The sequence below is a fragment of the Lissotriton helveticus genome, chromosome 3_1 (genome assembly GCF_964261635.1).
Source record: "Lissotriton helveticus chromosome 3_1, aLisHel1.1, whole genome shotgun sequence".
In the NCBI taxonomy this organism is placed as follows: domain Eukaryota; kingdom Metazoa; phylum Chordata; class Amphibia; order Caudata; family Salamandridae; genus Lissotriton; species Lissotriton helveticus.
In genome coordinates, this window is record NC_136061.1 from 1,569,448,988 (window position 1) to 1,569,465,024 (window position 16,037).

The 16,037-nt window shown below is 42.7% G+C and overlaps 1 protein-coding gene across 1 annotated transcript in view; it reads left to right on the top strand.

Moving 5' to 3' along the window:
* Nucleotides 1–16,037, top strand: part of LOC144823639 (nicotinamide N-methyltransferase-like) — a 76,806-nt gene that overhangs the window by 28,725 nt on the left and 32,044 nt on the right. Inside the window, exon 2 of the mRNA XM_078682326.1 lies at nucleotides 9,650–9,836. Within this exon, the coding sequence (XP_078538452.1) occupies nucleotides 9,650–9,836 (187 nt within the window). The remainder of the gene's footprint in view (nucleotides 1–9,649; nucleotides 9,837–16,037) is intronic.

Consider the following 16,037-nt stretch of genomic DNA (forward strand, 5'->3'; position numbering starts at 1 on the left):
GTGATGTCATTTGAGATGTCATCAGTGATGTCATCAGTGATGTCACTGACCATGTCATGAATGATGTAATATGTGACATCATCAGCAGTGGATTGCGGGTGCGCGATATATAGTTAGTGCAACTAACTATATATGGAATTTCAATGGTTTTGTGTGAGTAAAATAAGGTTTTGTAAATGCTAATTCCTAACTATATATGGTCTATAACCTATGGTTTTTTCAGTGAATTTTCAAGGTTTTGTAAATGCTAATTCCTAACTATATATGGTCTATAACCTATGGTTTTTTCAGTGAATTTCAATGGTTTTTTAATAGCAAATATCATAAGCTGTCGAATGTCAAGTACGTGGTAAGTGAAAACATTTTCGTGTTTATGCACACTGATCTGCTTTGAATGGTGCCCCCCCCCCCTCATTTCTATTAGGAGTACTCTCTCTTTGCAGATAGTGAAAGGTAGTTAACGCAGGCCTTTGCCCCCGTTGTAATCCGTCGTGCCTGCTTCTCTCTCCATTTGATTGATTGTTATCCAAGTATTTACTGTTTTAGAATTAGTTCTCTTTGGTTCATTCTCTATTTACAAACAAACACAGAGTCGCAATACTCTGTTTAGTCTTTGCAGATAACGAAAAATCGTGTAAAAAAAAAGAAAAGGAATCGAGTAAAATCAGTAGGCCACTAATGGGATCTCTTTTTGACCTCGCTAAAATAGAAACATTAGGAACAACCCCTCATGACAAATACAAAACTAGTGAGATGAACTGAACTCCACACAATGATGGCTGCAAAACAGCTCGGCTCCGCCACCCACCCCGCCCAAAATAACGATAAAGAGCGGCTGCCATGATTGGTTGCGGAATGGCCACAACGGAGCTACGAAATGGTGGTGCTCTCATGCTAACCCCAGCTTCAGTCTGAAACATCCAGAAACACTGTAGACTACCAATTCGATCAGTTCCGGTAGCTCCCCAATGTAACCCGGTAGAGAACTAGCCCTCCCCTCTTTGACTGATGGTTCTTGTTGCCTGTCCCTTCTGTTGTCATTTAACAGAACTATTTAGCCTGCTGAAAGGGGTTGTGTTTCGACCGCTGGTTGGTGGAGACATTTTGACTATATTCTGGACCTGCGTTGTCGCGTAATGCGTCATATGACGCGCTGCGTTAGCGCATCCGGAAGTCATCCGGGGCGCGCAGCGCGTAACGTAAGCATAACAAGTCATGTGACTTGTTAATAAAACTTTTCATTGGTTCATTTTACTTTTCTTATTCTAATGATGAAAGCCTTGGTCATATCACCTAAAAATTACGCTTTTAATTACTTCCGAACATTATTTTTTCTTAAATATATGTTATAATGTTCCAGGCTAATGTACTTTCCCGGAAATTTTACAACTGTCCTGCAAGTAAAATATATTCTTTTTTCGAGAAAAAGAGCGTTTCTTCGTCCCATGACGGAGCCGTTGAGCAAAAGAGGGTCGACCTGCTGTCTTAGTCGCCGATACGCCTGAATATGAGATTCTTATCGATCACTTTATGTTGCAGGAATAGAAAACACAACAGCCCTTGACCATTTATCTTTACTGCGTTCCTTCGTATTATACCTTTTACCCTTCATGTAATTGGTCTGCTTTATTTCACTTGCCTTTTAATGATTCTAAAACAGTGACTATTATTAAAAACTTTACCAATGTATATACTACTACCATGTTTTCTTTTAAAAACCTTTATTGTGAAAATTTCATTATACAAATACGAGCCTATAACCACGTGGGCCTGCCACGGAGCAAACTGTAATCGTATATGATGAATAGACATTTACACTGTAGAGGAACGTAACGGGCGGGCCATTAGGTTGCAAGAACTAAGGTGTCTAACAGTTACGGAATCGGTGGACGTACATTTTATACTTAAAATACGACAGGGCCAGTTACAATAAAATTATCTAGATATACATTTGCGGGCAAGTACCATGGGTGACGTTAATTCGAATTTTCAACAGTACAGTAATCAATAACACATCAGAACTTAATATCAATAGGGATGTCGAAATATTCAATCAATTCTCGTCCCCGCCCGCCATGTGCTTCAAAACTGCATACGTATCTCGTGATTTCAAGGTTCTGCAACCAGTACACAACAAGGAGTTACGAGTCCCATTTATTCCGGCGCCATTTTGGGCGAGGACGGGCAGGTCCAGGATATAGTCAAAATGTCTCTACCAACCATCGACTATGATGATGTTCATATGCTGTATTTATTAGAGTAACACTCATCTGTCCACATGAAATTAATTTACCACAATCTAAACATGTCATTTTAATCTTTCCAAAGTTCTTCTAAATATTTGGGACCGTTTCCCTTGCCTCTGAAGCTCTCAGTGCCACTTCTTTGATGAATGTACTAGCAGGTCAGGGGTTCTCCTCCAAATCTCTCTTTTATGCAGCACTATAATTAATTGGTGCCACCTCTCCATATGACGATGCATGGTATAGTTACCACAACTATATTTTTTTTCGGTTCCTCTGGAGAGTTCATCGTGGCAGATGAAGCGTGTAACATACCGGGCATTTACCTTTTTTTGCATGTACAGGAAAGGAAAAAAAAATCGAGCGTCCGAGTTCTAAGGTGTCCCAGGGCCATTTTAGTGGACCAGGCCCAAATCCAAAGAACAGGCCGCCATTTTGAGAGTCCTCTTGCAGCCGCCTGTCGCTGTAGCATCAAGAGCAGCCGAAACTCAGCTGAATGGCAACTGAAACGGTAAATGGGCGCCCCACTACATTTCAGCATTGTAGGATGACCACACCAGTACAGCAACTTGCTAGACATCACCTCGGTGCCATCCGGATCTCGGCGCCCCACTGCAGATGAAGTGCCTCTCAACTATGAAACCACCACGGTGACATCCGGATCTTGGCGCGTTGTGCTGCCTTCGGCCTATTCGCACATCGGTCCGCTACTGACACCATCTCACAGGCTAATGGGGTGACCCACGCCGAGTTTCAGCATTGTAGGATGACCACACCAACTTGCTAGACATCACCTCGGTGCCATCCGAATCTTGGCATCTCAACGCCTAGTGGTATCTTCCATACAGAAAATATTGTTACGCTGCCTTTGGCCCCATTCGCACATCAGTCCGCAACTTAGACATCACCTCGGTGCCATCCGGATCTTGGCATCTCAGCGCCTTGTGGTGTCAGTCAGAAAATATTGTTGCGCTGCCTTTGGCCCCATTCGCACATCAGTCCGCTACTGACACCATCTCACAGGCCAATAGGGCGCCCCACGCCGACTTTTACCATTGTACGATGGCCACACCAGTGGCACAACTTGCTAGACATCACCTCGGTGCCATCCGAATCTTGGCATCTCAACGCCTAGTGGTATCTTCCATACAGAAAATCTTGTTACGCTACCTTTGGCCCCATTCGCACATCGGTCCGCAACTTAGACATCACCTCGGTGCCATCCGGATCTTGGCATCTCAGCGCCTTGTGGTGTATTCTCTTCAGAAAATATTGTTGCGCTGCCTTTGGCCCCATTCGCACATCGGTCCGCAACTTAGACATCACCTCGGTGCCATCCGGATCTTGGCATCTCAGCGCCTTGTGGTGTCTTCTACTCCGAAAATATTGTAGAAAATATTGTTGCGCTGCCTTTGGCCCCATTCACACATCAGTCCGCTACTGACACCATCTCACAGGCCAACAGGGCGCCCCACGCCGACTTTTACTATTGTACGATGGCCACACCAGTGCCACAACTTGCTAGACACCACCTCGGTGCCATCCGGATCTTGGCATCTCAGCGCCTTGTGGTGTCTTCAAATCAGAAAATATTGTTGCGCTGCCTTTGGCCCCATTCGCACATCGGTCCGCTACTGACGCCATCTCACAGGCCAACGGGGCGCCCCACGCCGACTTTCAACATTGTAGGATGGCCACAGAAGTGCGACAACTTACTAGACACCACCTCGGTGCCATCCGGATCTTGGCGCGTTGTGCTGCCTTCGGCCTATTCGCACATCGGTCCGCTACTGACGCAAACTCACAGGCCAACGGGGCGCCCCACGCCGACTTTCAGCATTGTAGGATGGCCACACCAGTGCGGCAACTTGCTACACACCACCTCGGTGCCATCCGGATCTTGGCATCTCAGCGCCTAGTGGTGTCTTCTATTCCGAAAATATTGTTGCGCTGCCTTCGGCCCCATTCACACATCGGTCCGCTACTGACGCCATCTCACAGGCCAACGGGGCGCCCCACGCCGACTTTCAGCATTGTAGGATGGCCACACCAGTGCGGCAACTTACTAGACACCACCTCGGTGCCATCCGGATGTTGGCGCGTTGTGCTGCCTTCGGCCTATTCGCACATCGGTCCGCTACTGACGCAAACTCACAGGCCAACGGGGCGCCCCACGCCGACTTTCAGCATTGTAGGATGGCCACACCAGTACACCTTACTAGGCAGCTGCAAATAAGCTTCAGACAGTGTTACAACCGCTGCTCAGAACTCTCAACTATGACACCACCTCGGTGCCATCCGGATCTTGGCGCGTTGTATTGCCTTCGGCCTATTCGCACATCGGTCCGCTACTGACGCCGCCTCACGTGCCAACGTATTTTCTCCGCATTTTACACCCTATGCCGCATAACAGGTCATGTGACTTGTTTATAAAACTTTTCATTGGTTCATTTTACTTTTGGTTTCCTAATGATGCAAGGCTTGATCATGTGACCTAAAAACAACACTTTTCATTGGATGAAATTTTTTTTTTTCCCAAACGATGAAAGCCCCACCTTGTTTCTGGATGTTTCAGACTGAAGCTGGCGTCAGCATGAGAGCACCACCATCTCGTAGCTCAGTCGTGGTCATTCCGCGAGCAATCATGGCAGCCGCTCCCCACCAGAAGCCTGCAGGAGTCGGAGCCCCCAAAACTTTTGATGAATTCTCAAGGCGGAGGGGACGCTTTCGAGAATGGGGTCCAAGACCTAGCAGACAAGCGTCCGATTTCCAAGGTGTCCCAGGGCCATTTCAGTGGACCAGGCCCAAAAAGGAAACAGCCTGCCGCCATTTTGAGAGTCCTGTGACAGCCGCCTATCGCTGCACCGCAAGAGTGGGCGCAACTCAGCTGAATTGCGGCTTTTGACACAGTGGACCAAAAACGGACGGAATGGCAACTGAAACGGTAAAGGGGCGCCCCACTACAACAGATGACACTCCACCTGGAGAGGCCCGTTCACGCCGCCTCCCCCGGGGCGCCCCACGCCGTTATTCGGAGCAGCATTGTAGGATACCAAAACCAGTGCGGCAACTTACTGGACATCACCTTGGTGCCATCGTTCTGCTGCCTTGGAACTATTCGCGCAACAGTTTGCTACTGATGACCCACCCCCCGCGACGCCCCATGCCGTTATTTGCTGGGTGGCAACTTACTAGACATCACTTTCGTGTCATCTAGATTTCAGCGCGTTCTGCTGCCTTGGAACTATTCGCACAACAGTTTGCTACTGATGACCCACCCCCCGCGATGCCCCACGCCGGAAATCTGGACGTTGTGCTGCGTTGGGACTATTCGCACAGCCGACCGCTACTTCGTTGTTTTTCCCTAAAAATGTTTATATGTTATTACTATTTTTGTTTTCTTGTATATATTTATAAATTATTAAAGTTTTATAATCTTACTACTTTGTCGGAGTGCTATATATTTTTAATGTGACACATAATTGTAAAAACTTTGATGTACAAAGAGTCATCCCTGGAATCTTCCGCTTCAGGCTCGGTCCCCTCCCCAATCACAATACAGGATGGTTTTCAGATAATAGCAACGATTCTGCTGTGACGGATCTCATCGAGTGTGGGCCTTGATCTACTATAACTCCTTTGAAGAGGGGTGATTCTTTACAGCTGTGGCCATAAACTACATCTGCAGGGCTAGCTGATACCCTAGGACCAGCCTGGACAATCGGACACAGAGGAAAAGGAGTGTCAGAGGGTGCGGTAGTGAATAGGGCGAAAGGGAGGTGTCGGGCGGGCACAGGGTGTGATTCTCAGGGAAGAGCAGCGCAGATGGGGGGAGGTTTATTACCCATGCATAAGACAGAGAGCGGGGGTGACCACTGCCGGGGGGAGATGCTTGCGAGGGTGGGAAGCTATGCTAAGGATCGACAGCGTGCACAGAGTGGGTCTGGTAAAGGCATCTAAAATGGCTGCCGTGCACGACAAAAGTGTGGCATTTGAAAAAAGACAAGATGGCGCAGACAATGTTTTTCAACACTTCCTGATTTCCTTCGAATCGAACGTTAACAGACGTTGGGGCATATTACCAAAGTTAAGCGATATTTATCCCTAACGATGCTTAGCAACGATTTTTTTACCGTCAGAAATTATCGCAGATAAACCTTGCTATTATCAAGGTTTATCGGAAATACGATAAAAAACGACCGCAATGCATTAATATCGCTGAAAACTCAGCGATATTCATGCATTACCGAGCTAATGCTCTTAGCCATGTTATCCACCTCCCATTGGATAACATGGCTAAGAACTGCTCAGGGCAGGTGGTAGCTTTTGGAGATATTCGCGCTTATCTCGAATATTTCCAAAAGTTGATAACAGGAGATAGCGATGTTAGCGACTGTTTCCAGTCGCTAACATCTTGGCATGCCCACTTTGCATGTCATTAGTGATAAATATCACTCACATGCAAAGTGGGGCCCAAGATGGTCGCTATCTTCTACTAGCCGTCGCTAACTGGTGTTAGCAACAGCTAGGTAATACACATATAATTTTATCTCCGCGAAGCGGAGCGCTGTTACAGATATATATCTTGTTTTTGAACGTCAATTTCTCAAAATGCACTGAAGCACATATATTGAGACCTAGCAAAGGCACATCGGGCTACCAGTCCCTACAATTTTGCCAAGTTTCGTGCAAATCCATTCAGCTGTTCGATCCTACCGAGAGACAAGATGGCGGCCGCTACGGACTGTTTGGAATGTTTACAGACACCGGAGAGCCAATCAGCTTCGCTTCGCAAAGCTCCGTAACGCGAAAAGTACGCGAAGCGGTGCGCTGTTACAGATATATATCTTTTTTTGAACGTTAATTTCTCAAAATCCACTGGAGCACATATATTGAGATCTAGCAAAGGCACATCGGGCTACCAGTCCCTACAATTTTGCCAAGTTTCGTGCAAATCCATTCAGCTGTTCGATTATTATTATTTTTATTTTTTTTTGCCCCGCGGGGCCCTTTTAAAACCTCCACATCAAACCTAGGGGGTCAGCGACAATGTACTATGCCCCCTTATGGTCATTTGCCCCTTCGCTTTGGCCTCCTCTTGTCTCTCGATCCTACCGAGAGACAAGATGGCGGCCGCTACGGACTGTTTGGAATGTTGACAGACGCCGGAGAACCAATCAGCTTCGCTTCACAAAGCTCCGTTGCGCGAAAAGTACGCGTCCTGGGGCGCTGCCCGGTCCGCTGTTACAGATATATATCTTTTTTTAAACGTTAATTTCTCAAAATCCACTGGAGCACATATATTGAGACCTACAAAAGGCACATCGGGCTACCAGTCCCTACAATTTTGCCAAGTTTCGTGCAAATCCATTCAGCCGTTCGGGCTAAAAGTGAGGCCAACCGCCCTATGGAAATTAACATGGGAAAAACGTGTTTTGGGACCCCCCTTTTTTCTCGGCCCCCCCTTGACGAACCCCCCCAAAATTTTCAGGGGCTGCTCAGAAACAAAATGTGCCATTTTCCTGAAAATTTCAGCCAATTCCGTCCACAAACGCCAAAGTTATTAGACATAGAATTTTCAAAAATCCCATAGGGAAAAAATCCTAACTATATATACCTACTGGCGACCGCCAGTAGGTAATATATATATATATATATATATATATATATATATATATATATATATATATATATATATATATACGTCTCTATTTTTTTTTATAGCTATGGCTTCAATAGGGTCAGATTGTGGCCCCCACGGAAAGCACACAGCTATGAAAAAATTGCCCCGACTGGGGGTCGACCACAGAAAGGCTGTGTTTGAAAGGGGAGACTCTCCCCTTTCAAATGAGGCCTCCTTGAAAGCTGCGGCCTGATTTCCCCATCAGAGTTGTGCGCAGCCTTACCTGAGGCTGTCCTTGGCTCTGGTGGGGAAATCAGTGACATCAGAGCGTCTCGCGGCACGCTAACGTCATAGATGGGAGGGAGGGGGGGACGGGGGATTGACGCAGAAAGCCTTCTCTGTCTCCCATGGGGAATTTGTTTTTAAACAATCTCCAGTGCTTGAGGTTTAAAGGAGGGCCACCCTGGTGACGGCCAATGGATGTGCGACGCACCAAAAGGGTTTAAAAACACTGTATTCACATAAGTGAAGACAACATTTATGTAACATGCTTTAAAACCATACTCAATATTCTTTGCCTAAAGTTGAATACTCTTGTACTGCATCCCAAAGTATTTGTGTGCAATAGCCTAAACCTTTGAAAACAGAAGTTTGATTTGCACATTTCTTATTTTAAAATGTTTTTATTCAAAATTAATTTTACTGTTCTTTCATCTGTAAAACACGTACCTTAATTCATGCACATACCTTTGTACATACTTTCGTACAATTATATATGTATTAACTTTCAAATGCTTTGGACATTCTGAAATTTCATGGAGTCCCTTTTCTCTCCATGTCTACCTAATTTGTGACCTCCTTCAATCTAATAATCTGGAAACTGAACAAATCGTACGTGATTTATACTTTTTAGCCTGTGCCACATAAAAAGTGAAGCTTCAGATACTTTGCTGGCCTCTGGCTAAATAGCAGAAATTATGTACTATTTTGCTGGATGCTGGGTAAATAGAGATTATGTACTATTTGGCCATTGGTCTGAGACATAACCACAGCACAGACACTAGCATGATGTATAACAACTTTTAATGATTACTCATTAGCTACCTTTAAAAGCAAATATCAGCGCCAAAAAAACAGAATTAGAATACCAACATAGCCCATATAAACCCTCAGTTGTAGCATAGATTACAGCACTCTATGACAGTGTTATGAACATGAAGTCACAAGTTACATTCCAATGACTGTTTTAAAATATGCACATTGATGTTATCCTGAGCTTAAATCCTTATAAAGATGGCAGTGGAGATGAGAATATACCCTTCATGGCGCGCTGTATTTTCACAAGATCCAGAAATTAATAAATAAATACATTGACAGAATTAAGTATTCATGCATGCCAATATTTTCAAACAAGAAAGTGGTTGATTTGAAAATATTTCATGGATTGTATTTTTTCATTTAGCTTATATTGAGACAAAAGCAGTTTTATGCAGGAAACACCTGAAATAAAGCTATTTTTTGTTTAAAAAATCAGGAGTATACCGTCCGGATCAGGTGTATTGGCATATATGAGTATTTCCAAAATCCTTGAATGAAAGCCAAAGTTTAAAATTAATTTTGTTTTGTTCCATTTTATTTGATTGAAGCATTGACCTTGGTACCTACTATGCGTGCATTCAAGGATATTATTCTAGCCGTGGTCACATTAAAAGCGCTCCTATAAACTAAATATTAAAGACAAAAAGGCAACATATTCAATCTGTTGTGTTTTGCTTTTAATCAGGTAACGTGAAAGGGGATATCCTGATCAAGTATGGTGGATCTTTCGTACTTTCTTCACTTTTACCAGCCTGTGAATTCTTCAACGAAATCATCATAATTGATTTTTTGAATAGTAGTATAAAAATGGTTGATCAATGGCGGAAACAGGAGCCTGGATCTTTCATTCCAAGTGAACTTGAAAAGGACAGGTATGATTATTGTTTGAACAGTGTTTGTGTCTTACTTTCTTTTGGGTTTACTTAACTTAGTTGCAAAATGCAGTGGTCTGCTATGAGTGCAATGTAGCAATCCTGAGAAGTATTACTGCTGTTGACTTTTTATACTTTTTCTCATGAACTTCCTGTATTCCTGGAGAAAATGCAAAAAACAACAGCTGCACAGATTTTTCCCAAGGTGGGCTTACACATGAAAACCAGGACTTTCAGAAGCATTTTTTGAGGAAAGTGTTAATTATGTTGCTTTACTCACTACTAAAGGATAAGGAAGTTATATACTCACATCCAAAATGTTTGATATCATAAAGCACCTACTATTGCTCACAGAAGCGAATATTACAACAGTACGTGAGAATGGTAAAAATGGAAAGCTCCATGAACTATGGGTAAGCCAATAATTTGGAAATACATGGGAGTATGTTTACATAAGAAAAACTTCACACATCCGAATACACAAACAATAATGGTAAATAATACAGCTGAAGTTATTTGGAAATTGTTAGCAAAATATTCTTAACCTCTTAAGTGTGACCAGTCTGCACATAATGCTGCATTTCTGTGTTGTACACTTATTTAGCCCTTTAGTTTGCTTAATTGACTCAAATAAAGTACCTTGGAGGAAGAGAACCTCAAGACTTTTTCCTAAATTAGAACTGGGTAGGCCTGATTACATGATTGCTGACACATTTATAGGAGATATAAAAAAAATAGTGTGCAGTTCCTTAGAAAGAGTGTGAGTGTTCAGGACTGTGGAGTAGCCTCCTTTTGAAAACTAGGTAAATCGTACCCTATGTTGTAGTGTAGTTCCTATCATCCCAATAGGCTCTGCGCATTGGAATAATATCTTCAATAGTATAGACCTAGGACGGAGGTTAACTAGGTCTTCTACTGACGATATTAGACTTAAAGTTTTGTGTTTGCCAGCTAGCTCAGAGTTCACTAGAAACTTTCTCGAATAGGCAAGGAGGATTTTAACCTCCCTGGATAGACAAGAAGGGATTTAGTTTCTGACAACCATAGAACATGACAGCTTTGCTCTCCCCTAATCAAGAGTGTATCTCTAGAGTTGTGTGAAAACAAAAGACAACTTATTGTACTCAGTCAGTTCAGTGCATTCTTAGTTTCACCAGATTGTAGAGAAAAGGAAGAGACGGGCGTGTTCAATAAAAGATGGTATTTATTGATCAGTCTCTTTTCTCGTACAAGAGAAATGAATCGCTATTATTGCAATACTTATAGTTAAGTAAAGTGCATACAGTAAAGACAGAATTATAAAATAATACTGAAAAAGCATTGATATGGTTTCTGAGCCATATGATACTTTAAAATGGATAAAATAGATACATACATATATACATTTGACTAATCGTACTCAACTGGTGCTTCTAACCACGCCTACCCCAGGGTACCTGACCTAAGCCTAATACGTGGGCGGGAGTAGATAAGTAGCAGTTTAAGTTAAGTTTGTTTTGCCAAGGGACTGACTCAAGAATTCTCTGCAAGGGGTTATTCAGTTCTGTACCTGAGATCTAGAATGGTGGAGGGCTGGTATCTCTTATCCCAGGTCTTGATATTCCAGCTGCCTGCGAGGGCTGCTTGGAAGCGCCGGAGCTGGATTTATCGGCAGGAGAAAGGCAGCATCTCGTTCTCAGCGCGTCAGGAAGGCGGGGCAGCGCCTGTGGGCTTCGCTCTCTGCTGGGCTCCTCGGCAAGTCTCGCTGCTCCAATCTCGTCACCACCGCGTGTGTTTGCTTAAGGCAATGTCGGTAATATTTATACCTGAAAGGTGCCGAGATTGACGTAAGGATGGACATATATATGTCAATAAGGATGTCATACGAACGGGTTCGTTCGCACATTCTTTTACTGAAGTTCTCGGTGAAATCAAAACAATGGCTACGGGAATTTCCCAGGTCGCTGTAGGTTTGATTTGTTTTGAGAACTCCGTATGCCTTATCAGGGGCTGGAGGAATATCGCTTGCCTAATTAGATGGCATGCGTTATGACCTAATCAGATAACGCGCTTCTGTGCCGTGGTGTGGCTTAATCAGATAACGGTTTTTGCACCGTTGGATGGCTGCTAGCTAATTATTAACCAAACCAGGGTCAGGAATAGGGGGATCGATACAGTACCTATAGAAATACATCACACCCACTCCACGTAGACTATGTCCATATTTACAAATCTAGGCATAGTGAAACTAGTAGCGTTTGTGTATACCGTACCACCCCAAAATACATTCATATGCCTTCTGAAAATTTGGAATTATGAAATATACGAAACACAATCACATGTACTGTATGCATAAGCAGTATAATAATGCTAAACATATAACGCATATTTCAAACTCAGCATGAATAAATGCGAAAACTACACATGAAATGGCTCTTAATACAGAAGAAAAGTGCGAGACCATTTCATCACAATCATAAAGCTTTTTTGTATGAAAATTCTAGAGGGTAGCTAATGTCTCTTGACTACCTAAAATAGAAATTCAGTTCTCTAAGAATAATGTCTACTTTAAGCAGAAGATAAGTGTCCCAAAAAATTGTAAATATTTTGGAATTTTTAGGGAGGTGAGAGGGAAAAAAAATATTGTTCCATTTCATTGCTCTATTTTTAAAGTTGAAGGCCAAATTCAAGTTTGCAGGGAACTCCGTGTGCTAGCTCGCTCAAAGTCATTCCTTCTGCTCTGGTGAAACATAATATCATTTAGACTGTTGAAAAAACTGTCAACAGCTTCTTGCGAAAGTTCCACTAAGTCTGAAAAAGTTGTTACCATGCATTCATGAGCATGATTGCCTTCATTGATGTTTTGATCAGCATAGCTGACTGAAGGTCGTACCTGATCGATGCTGCTTTCATCTCGTACTTCACTACCCCTCAATCGTAGTGGTGAAGTCTCCACGAATGCCGTCATCAGGATAGGTAGCCGCTGGGGTCAGCACAATGCATGAGCCGTTACCGGACCCAACAAGGTTTCTGCGTCCAATGGCACATCCGATTGTAGTGTCAAACAGGTGTCCAACACGCATTCTTCGCCGCATAGCAGCACCTTAATACAGGCATAACACAACGTTGCCACATTGGTCTAAATGAAAGAAACCAAGTCATGTTCAAGTCCCGTAGCCGTGCTAGTCCAAGGACTCTAGTTATGCGGTCCCGGTAGCCAATGGCTAGGATCGTTTCTTCCCTTGTCGCAGGTGTTTTGTCTGTGACATGGTTTGCCATAGCGAAATAACAGGATCAAAAATAGGATGCCTGCCACTAGTCCCAAAAGGAGAGGAAGTCCGCCAAAAATGGAATGGACAAAATCAGGAAAAATACCCAGGATGGCTTTGAATGGTGTTAAAGCTCCTGAAAACACTGTCTTAAATACACTTGAGACACCACTGGTATCAGAAATATTTAGATTTCGTTCAGTATTTCTGCGAAATGTATGGGGGAATTAGTTGATAACAATGAATGAATCTCTGCCGTTGTCCTTGCAACTTGGAGATCATACGTTTCTTTTGATGACGTTAGCCTGGTCGGCGTCTGTAGGAGCACTGTCTTCATTCTGCTTAAAGTATCAATTCGAATAGAAGCAATTTTCAAATCGGGCCATAACCTTGCCTCCCTGTCTGGGGAATCGTTCGGGAACAATACCCGTTCACAGCACATGACCTTCCTAGTCACGGTAATGAGATAAGGTTTTCCGGGCAGCAAACTACAACATCTGCGATCTACTATTAGAATGTAACTCCCGTTCGAGAGTCTCCTAAAGAATGGTTCTATTTGTGTTGCAGGTGTGCCTAGCTGGTAACATGAAAGGTTATTTGAAGTCCCTTCACAGGCTCCATGCAAGCTAATACCCTGACACAGAAGTGTACCGCTTAGTGATCTTGCACAATTATCGCCACTAAGAAACACTTTCTGGCCTTCATTACTGACACATTCGTGTGTATAGGGCAATTTCCATGTTGACTTAATGTACCCTTTACCCAACCTTTCATACTGGCCTGCCTGTATATATTTTTGGCAGTATTGAAACTGGAAAGTAGTTATCGGAATATTTATTATTCCATGTATTATCCATTCAATGACAGGTCGTTCTGACATTGTCAATGGTAATCTCTCAAGTTTTTCAATGCTCAGAATTGTATAGTCAGCACCCTTCTGTGCCAAACTGATTTGTTTATCAGTAAGGTTAAAGATATCAAATAATGACGTTGTGTTGATTAAACGCCAAGGCACATAGCCTGAACGCAGATTTTGTAACGTCCAGCCAAGCTGTACAATAGAACGCAACTGAGACTGACCGTGTTGTAACAACAGTAAGTCTTGCGATATTATATCGATTGCTGAAGACACAATGCTGTCCAGAGAATATATTCTGGAGGACAGAGTCATTAACCCATTGTCCACCACAGAAAGTGATTTTTCCAAATTAATACGGTCAATTTCCCGTATTTTCTCTGCTGTCTCAATTTGAGTTTCTTTCCAGGCTTCGTTATAAGCTGCATATATAGAGGCCGCTATGAAACGTTTTTGACGCTGTTTGCGTGGTCCCATAATGAAATCACGCAAGTCAGCACCTTCTGTAAGTAAAGTTAGGTGTTGCTTAATTTCTGCCAGTGTGGACGTTTGCAGCCATTGAAGGCAGAGCTTGCCCACGCTGTAGGTGGTTACTATCCCTGGATGTTGTCTTTGGGAATATCTAGGGTCTGGCCTGGTCAATGTGAACCCCTGTATTTTGTTCAGTAATCTGTCTTGACAGTTATTTGTATCTGTGGGCCAGATCAACCATTGTTTCCATTCAGGATGTGTTCTGTTTTGGTTTAGTATATGGTTTACGTCTATCTCAACATCTATAGAGCTATTATCGTTCACTGTTGGCTTTGGAATAGACGGTTTGTTTAAATCTTTGATTTTGGCTAAGCCAAGACAGGTAGTTTGTTGAATAGTGTCATTCAAAAATATAATTTGTTCTGGGATCATACAGGCTCTAAACAATGATTCTATACCTTGTACTTGCCAATCTCTTGTACCCCAAACAGTGCTTGCTTCAATATTATTGTTCCAGTAATCAAAACCAAATGTATTCATTTGCTCAAAAAATGAATCTGAATATATCAATTTTGTGTTTGTAAGCATGGTCTTCATACCTGTCTTATTTGACAATTTGAAATAAAATGTTTCTGCATTACTTGTGTTAAACCTTGAAAAGTATGAATATTTATCATAAAATGTTTTCGAGCTACCTTTTGGAGGAGTAGCACAATGTTCCCATTGGTTATAATTTAAAACATTTCTAGGTTGTGCAGATTTGTGTAGATAATGGTTACCATAGTGGTTGTAGCAGAACATCTGATCATAATTAGACGAACCCTGCAAATAATCATGTCCTGTAAATTTAGCAGACATCACTAGGTCAGACATCATATCATTAATATTTTCAAAGTCCCAATCATCAGCAAATGTGCTTGGTTTTACAAAGTCACTCAATGAGATCTTGAATTGGTGTGGATACTTCAGGATTTCATCCGGACCATAGATTTCATAATCAGTATTGTCCCATGCTACCCCGCCGGGTATAGGGTTGGCTGTGAAGTTGACTGAAGAAAGTTCTCTTTTCTCGACGTGTGAAGATGTGTGTGGTTTAAGGACCAAGTTGATTTTCTGGCTTGCTGTGTCCATTTTAGCATATTTTCCCTCAATGAAATGTCCCAAGCATAGTACCATTATGAGCCAAAGTATGAGGACAAATGCACCTAAGGCCACCCAGAATTCAATCCATGGGGAAATCAGATAGGTTTCTTTCAGCTGTTGAAAAAGTTCCTTAGCTTTATCTTTAAAAGTTTTTGTTGATGGCTGTTTCTTAGATTCACTCAGATCTTCAGATGAATCATCGAAGTTGATGAAGTAGCCGGATGCTGTTCTGTCAATTGTTCCAATTGCTTCTGGATTACTTTTTGTTCTAGAAGTTTCCTTTGTTTTATCAGCATACTCATATGTTACTTCATTGTAGGTTGGTGTGTCTCGACTAAATGTTTTTATTTGGGTTTTTAGAGGTTCAAGTTCCATTGCTTTGTTGCATATTCCTTGTTGATGTTCTGTGGGCATTTCGAATGTGATTAGCCTCTTAGTTTGAACCTCTGGATTTGTAGCAAACATCGGTGTTCTACTACTTCT